The following is a 7,654-nucleotide window of genomic DNA, read 5'->3' on the forward strand; positions in this document are numbered from 1 at the left end:
TACAGTTCATAAAAATTTGGTAGAGAAAACCACATACTTGGTTTAATCTCCTGAATCTGGTATTTCTATTTCTGTGTTGCGCTCGTCTTTTGAACTAAATGAGAAGCATCTCACAGTATACTTGCATTGTAAAGATGTTCAGACCTACATGAGAACGAAAAGTCATATTATAGTAGTAGTATTCATTCATTCTGTATGAGCTCCAAAGGCTGAGATGCATAAGTAAATATACATTATATTTATATATTTCAGACCATCATGACATAAAAATATGAAAATAGCTCAGATGATAAGTCAGTCTGTGTCTCCAGTGATTGTTCAGCCCTTTCAGTATTTGAAGCTGTCCCACAAATGAAGAACTCCACTGCTTAATTAAAGCTTCTGTTATACCTGATGACACTCGCTGCACATTAAGACATATCAGCTCCAGTCAGATTAGGCTTTTTAGCGTTCCCCCCAAAAGTGCATTTGTCTGCATATCTGAAGCTTCTCTGCCCTTAAAGCAGATGTTGTTGATCTCTTATCCCTGAGACCTACCTGCTCGCTCACCTAGTCACAGCACATCTACCTTCTACGCAAAGTGACACAAGTGCAGCAGTTACTCCTTTTTTCAACTTGAATTTTATTTGCATTGAGTGTGACGAATTTCACATTTTAGGACAAACGTCCTGCTCTTGTGGTGGATCTTTACTGAAAAACACTGAGAAAACACTGTTGTGTTCAGCAGGCATAGTGTACAGAATATTCATCTATGAATAAATAACCAAGTACAAACAACAAGATTCAAGTATACTGTAAGTATATGCGTTACATTTCCTCTGTACTAACTGTTATGGAATTTGTTTATGTTGTTGCTGTCCAATAATACTGTAACTGACTAGAATGTACATATATATAAAAATGCTGTACAAAAACACGATGTATAGACACAATGAACAGAAAAATACAAAAAGAGGCACTTAAGAATGACATACACAGTCACACACTGTTTATATACATTATATTAAAAATTACGATTTATGAACATACGTTAAATCATACAATTCACCTGAAAATTTATTTTTACAATTACATTAGATATACTTGGCTGGCAAGCATCGTAAGGACCTCAAGGTCTTATCCTACAGGAAGAACAGCTGAAGAGTCAGGAAGCAGTGTCCAAGTCTCCATTGTGTGCATTACTGTCTCTCAAGTCACATTGCTTTTCATATTGCGTGAATCTACGTATTGCAACCAGGAACTCTGCTACCTGTGTTTGAAATCAGATCAGAAACTCAAACAAACTGCTTCATTTCCAGCCGATGTTTTCATAAACTTGAGACGATGGTGTCACAGATGAGCAGAAAAATCTGCTCTCCCTTGAACTCATTGCTAATCTAGAAAGTATGAGAAGAGGCTATCTGTAAATTATCAATATTGCGTATTAATGATTTAGAGAAACCTACAGTGCATTTGAAAGGAAGACATAGATTGTCACAAAAGGGAATCACAGCACCCATCTCCTGCATTCGCGCTTCACGTCCAGTGACCGTGGTCAGGACAGTTGGGAGGTTTTAACGTGACACGTTGCAGCCTGGAGCAGACAGAGTGGAGGCAGTAGGTTTAGCACAGTATTGTTCCCTGCTGTCACATTGCTTTATAGTTGCCACAGGACTAAACCAGGCCTGTCACATCGTAATGTAAAGTTTCAAATGCCATTTTATTGTGGGTAGAAAAAACATTATTACTATTCAGTCTACATACAGTAAGAATTCAGAAGTATTTGAAAAGGTCTGTTCTGGGAGGGAACTTTATTATGATATTATTTATACTATTTAGCCTGCGGAGATTTGCTGCATTCAGGACCAGATGTTATGATGTGTATAAAATAGGGTCAAGGTGGAAAATTCAATTCAATACTAATTATGACAAATGTGTGAACAAACAAGTGATGCTGGCGTTCATAACATACAGTTGGAGGCTGTGTCCTTGCAGACCCAGCACAGCGCTAATGCTGGACGCATTCAATTCCTCTAACCAGCAGTTTCATCATCTTTGGCATATTAAATCCGGCATCATACACTTTTGATCCTTCTCACCCTGGACAAAGTCAGTCGCAATTTACACAATGTCACCATAAAGGCTCCCATTCTTTACTATTTCTCATAGAAATTACCTCACCAACAAATGTTTTTTTGCTTTTTTCCAGATTAAATATTGAGTTGCCATGCTGGTAGACTACCAAACGAGGTTTCAAACATAGATTCAGGGTATTGCTATGAAAATCTACTCTTCCACGGCGCTTTTCATCTTCTGTCTGCCCCACTTGTCATGTTATGAAATATTAAAACAAACTGGTAAAAAACTCACATAATAGTGCCTGTACAAAAGAAGGTCAGTGGAGGCTGCAACTACAATGTCTGATACGTAAGCTGGACTGATACCATCCACGCTTGACATTTACAGTAGGTGTAAAGCACAACGTTAATTAAGGCGAACTTCTCTTAAACTGCTTGGATGTGTTCGCTGCTCTTTCCACAACGCAAGTGTGGTTTTACTGCTTCAGATGGTTTTGAGATTTAATCCCAAGGCAAGATCGACAGGCTTGGCTCGTACTTTCCTTCCATTCGTTCAAATTGAATTAATAATAACACTAAACTGAATATGAATGAATCTTCAAAGAATTCTTGTAATACTATCAGGAGTAGTAGTATGTTAAGCCCTTAAGATGACTTGATTCTAATGACTCAAATTCCAACAAATAAATACATTTCTCCTTCAAATTGCCTTGGTGAATTTGTAAAACGTTTTTTTTTTTGCTTTCACAATCAAATCCTGTTTTCTACAAAGGAAAAGTCTCGTCATACTCATTTCTCTCTTCTCGAGCGCCCGCCAAAATCGACACAGCATCCAACCCCGTCATGTTAGTCCCAATGCCTGCGTAGATCCTTCCTACTGCCAGGTCTTGGCACATTACAGCATCCTGGTGACAGGCGAAAGCGATGCCGTCCTCCACTCGCCTGTGCTGCTCTGGTGTCGGGGCGGGGGCTCGGATCCCGCTGCTTCCAGCGCCAACGCTGCCGGCGCTTCCACCTCGCCTTTTCGGCGGCGGGCCCCAGAGGAAGGCATGCGGGGGCCTGTAGTGCTGGCGGGCGAAGCGGAGCAGGTGCCGGCGGGTGGCCGGCAGGCGGATGGTGTAGACGTAGTACTCCAGGATGCTGTGCTGCATGTTTGGGAGGGTGTTGTGGCACAACGACTCCTCCAGGAAGAGCCGGACCAGCGGGGCCTTGAAGGCCTCGTAGCCAAGCTCGCCCAGGGACTTCAGGATGCGAGTGATCCGCAGGTAGTTGTGCTGGGACCTTCAAGAGGAGGTTAAGTTGACTATTAAACTGAGGACTGTATTTTTATTGCTATATATTGCCAATACCTTGTACTCAAAGGCTACTGTGATACAGGGCCTTTCCTGATAGCTACAATATTAAGCACTGGACCAAAAGTCTTAGATTAGCATAAATTAGCACTGAGCAGCTGTTTTACGGTGGACAAATCTTTGTTTCTTATGTGGTAGTAATATGGCAACAATTGGCATCAGATGCTGATGTTTATGTAGATATAATAATAGCACTGTGATCTCAGTGGGTAGAAGGAGAATGTTAAAAAAAACAAGTAATGACAGTTTCAGGATGTTTCTTGGCAACAAACAACAAAGACTTCTTTCAGACAGTGAAACCATTACAGTTGGATGTGAAAGAGAAGAATCTCTGTAAATTACCACTGAACCAGCTGTTCATGGACTTAAAATGTGTCATTTCACATTTGGGAGGAGCATTTCAGTTGCAAAGCATTTCCCAAAAGACAAAAAAGCAGCAACTGACACAAATTGGCTATTGTGGCTGCAATTGTGCAGCACTAAGCTGCTGCACACTATGCTTTCGTGTATACTTACTCATTAAGGTGCTGGAAACGGTCCTGCCAGTTGGAAGCACGGGCAACATTCCCGCTTTTATCCAGAAGTCTGATACCGTAGAAGTCCAACATGAGGGAATAGGCCGCCAGGAATCTCCGCTTAGCTTCCCGAGTGCTTTGGAATTCCTGACAGGGTTCAACGAAGCAGACACAAACAGCCTGGTTACTTTATGTTTGGCATCAACGTTGGCTTAACCTTTGTCAAGTCAAAGGTTAAACCCACACACATTGCCTCTCGCTGGGTTTTGCTGCTGGTTAGAGCACTGTAGGTGTCTTCACCTGCTAACTTCAATGTTTTAACCCTTTAAATTATATTTACTTTAGTAAAGATGGAGTTTTCGTTCATCAACCCCCCCAGCCGTTTGCAGCCAAACCTGCTACAGTATAATTCTAAAAAAGTGGTTTGGGTTTTATTACATACCCACTGTAATAGGGTCTAGAACATCATAGTCTTACAGTGTCAACATGTGTAGCCTTACTTTGATCTCATCCTGAGTCAGTTCATGTGCGTAGAAGTTGAGCCCTTGTTCTCTTAATGGGAAAAGCCTGACACAGAGAAAAGGAGGAAAACAAAGTAAACTTTTATTACCTGTGATACTGAAGCTCTGACTACCACCAAAAACCTTTCCTTTAGCTGGCTGTGGCTTCTATGGTGCCTATTTCCTTCCTGCATGCAATTATCAGTTCACCTAATTACGAAAAGGTGAGCAACAACAAGTATCATCAGCGTCTAAATAGATACAGTAACAGCAATGTCTCACCACTGAATGTAGGTGTGATTGTGCTCCAGTTTGTCATAGTCGCCTCTCCACTTTGTCAGAATCTCCTCTATATAGATACCTGGGAGCAGAGTTAAGGGTTCATTAGCTCTGTGTGTGTGTGTGTGTGTGTGTGTATGTGTGTGTGTGTGTGTGTGTGTGTGTGTGTGTGTGTGTGTGTGTGTGTGTGTGTGTGTGAGAGAGAGAGTATGTTTAAACATTGGATCGGTCCACTAATCTGCTGGTCTTTCCCAGTCAAACATGACCTTCAGACAAACAAAACTGACTGAAGCCAAGTCAATATCCCTGCTCTCCAGTGGCGGTAAGAGTGTGTGTGTGTGTGTGTGTGTCTGTGCGTGTATGTGTAATGAACTCACCATCTGGTATTAGAGGGATCTTGTTCAAGTAGAAGCGCAGGTTACGGTACTCGTTGGGTTGACGCGATCTTTTGAAGTTCTAGTAAAAAAGAAAGAAAAGTAAAGAAAAAGAAAGAAAGTGTGTGTGTGTGTGTGTGTGTGTGTGTGTGTGTGTGTGTGTGTGTGTGTGTGTGTGTGTGTGTGTGTGTGTGTGTGTGTGTGTGTCTGTACCGGGTAGCTGTGACGGTATTTGTAGAGGTCTCTGGCAGCATAAAAACTTCTCTTCATCTTTGGAGTGGACTCTGGGGAATCAGTCAGCTGTGAAATGAAACAAAAAGGAACAACACAGATTCAAGACATAATTACAAAAAAATGAAAAAATCAAACAAAAACCACAAGATCACATTATCTACATTTTGAACATTTGCAGTGCAGCTGAATTAAAAGCACTGACTCTTTTTGTGGGGGGCGAGGCCTCCATTTTCCTTCTAGCAAATGAGGACAATTCACATCAGCGCTGCCTTGCAATCACTACAAAAGGATTCTAGAAACTAGATCAGATTCTCAAATGAAATCTGGGTCACACTAACTCCTGCTGGTCAGAAAAGGCTTGTGCTCTTACAGCATCTGGGTTTAGTGCAGCTATTTATGTATTCTATGCTTAAAACCCTTGTTCAACATTGGTAAAAAAAATCCAAAAAACTACTGCAATGACCTGGTTTATTTGAAAAGTTTCATTCCAACCTGACATCACACTAAATAAAATGTATCCTAAATTCAGTGAAATCTGGGTTATCGAGAAAAATGACAAAAATAAATACAGTTTCTAAAACAGTCCTGTTCAAACATGCTGGTTTTAATAATTTCCCTCTATGACAGTCCATTAACAACTAAGTCACACGCTTGGATCATAATCATCAATGTCATGTCCTTTGTAGAGCAGCATGCAGCGATTTGGGAAAAGCAAAGACAACAACAACAACCATGTGTTAACTTGTGTAAGTCACCAGAAGCGTAATACTATGACTTAGGCGCCGTTCGGCTGATCGGGGTGTGAAGACCGCCGCTGCCTTTGAGCGAGGCGCCATTAAACTGACATATATTTGAATGAAATTTGGTGAAAGCTCTGCTCTGCAGCCCAATAGGCACCAGCCCAGTTGCCCTTTCCGTGTCCTGGCCTCGCCAGTTCCACGCGCTGCCGCCGCGACACGTTGCTCCCGCCACGGCCACGCGCCCTCCCTCCGCCTCCCGTACCGTACCGTTCCGCACCGTACCGTACCTGCGGGGACGCGTCTCCGACGGCCCGCTCGCTCTCCGCCGGGCTGACGGAGTCCGAGATGCCGCTGTCGTCCTCAGCCGCCAGCTCGTCGCCCTCCGAGTCCGACCCCCACGTCGAGTCGCATTCCTCAACGGTGTTCGGCTCTTTGAAGCGCCAGCCGCCGAGCAGATTTCCCATTTAAGACTCCACGCGACACCCCTCACCTTCTTTATTATCTGGTTCTTGGCGCCGAACGCTACATAGCTTCGCTCCTAACCCGGTTTTCTGTCTGTCGCGTCGCTGAGCGCAGCTGCTACTCGGAGTATTTAAATGGCAGGAAGGGGGAATTTCCAGATCAGCGGCGATGATGCGTGTATGAGGGATTAACAGTGCCACGGATCCACGGAGCGGCGGGAGCTGCTCTTAAAGCTGTAACAAGCCTTTTTACTCTTTTCACACTGAGTATTTAGTGCTGTACTTTAGATAATAATTATCAAACCACTTAATTTTAATTACAACATTACAACCCATTTATCTCGAATGCTGAGATTTTAAAAGACGGTAAGTGAGGTTTTGTTGGGCACTGGGCAGTCAAGGTTTGAGTCTAACATCTTCTATAATATATATATATATATATATATATATATATATATATATATATATATATATATATATATATATATATATATATATATATATATATATATATATATATATATATATATATATATATATATATATATATATATATATATATATATATCTGCCAGGCTTTTCATAAACCATGTCAAATAGTTTAGTTCCTACAGTATGTTAGTGGGAAGATTGTTGAATGATGTTTTTCTGTGGCTAATGAAACATCCCTCTTCAGTTCTCTTTTTAACCCTGTCAGTGTCATGTGTCTAAATTAGACCATAATCCTAAAAAATCTTTTATCCCATAAATATTTTAGGAAGAATGGCACAAAAATTGGAATAAAGCCATGTAATAGGTTATTGTCTAGGCACATAGCTCTCAAACCAAATGCTTGTTCTCATGCTGCTGCTGGGTGGCATTAATCATCTGCTCTACAGTGTATTTGTAATAGCAGCATCAGGACCAAGTCCGTGTCACGTGACAAGGTGGGACGAGGAGGATCGGAATAACTGGAGAAAGTTAGGTTGGTTATAGGTTTGTTGTATTGTAGGTGTGAATGTGAATGGTTGTCTGTGTGTGTCTTCATTTGACAGATAGCAACTTGTGGAGGAGTTTGATGAAACTCTGATCTGGTAAATGCCTAAATGTTGTCAGCAGAATTAAGGCTTTAACTTGATGGCTTGTGTTTATTTAAAACACAG

At 41.6% G+C, this 7,654-nt stretch overlaps 1 protein-coding gene across 1 annotated transcript; it reads right to left on the reverse strand.

Moving 5' to 3' along the window:
- Window positions 1–602: 602 nt before the first annotated feature.
- ogfrl1 (opioid growth factor receptor-like 1) lies at window positions 603–6,671 on the reverse strand. Its single transcript, XM_029175796.3, has 7 exons — window positions 6,339–6,671; window positions 5,291–5,377; window positions 5,081–5,159; window positions 4,707–4,785; window positions 4,425–4,491; window positions 3,926–4,071; window positions 603–3,338 (listed from the first exon to the last, which is right to left on the reverse strand). Exons 1-7 carry the CDS (start codon window positions 6,513–6,515, stop codon window positions 2,822–2,824), a joined length of 1,152 nt encoding a protein of 383 aa, XP_029031629.1. The 5' UTR covers window positions 6,516–6,671; the 3' UTR covers window positions 603–2,821.
- Window positions 6,672–7,654: the final 983 nt, after the last annotated feature.

This window comes from Betta splendens, chromosome 15 (genome assembly GCF_900634795.4).
Source record: "Betta splendens chromosome 15, fBetSpl5.4, whole genome shotgun sequence".
Taxonomy (NCBI): Eukaryota; Metazoa; Chordata; class Actinopteri; order Anabantiformes; family Osphronemidae; genus Betta; species Betta splendens.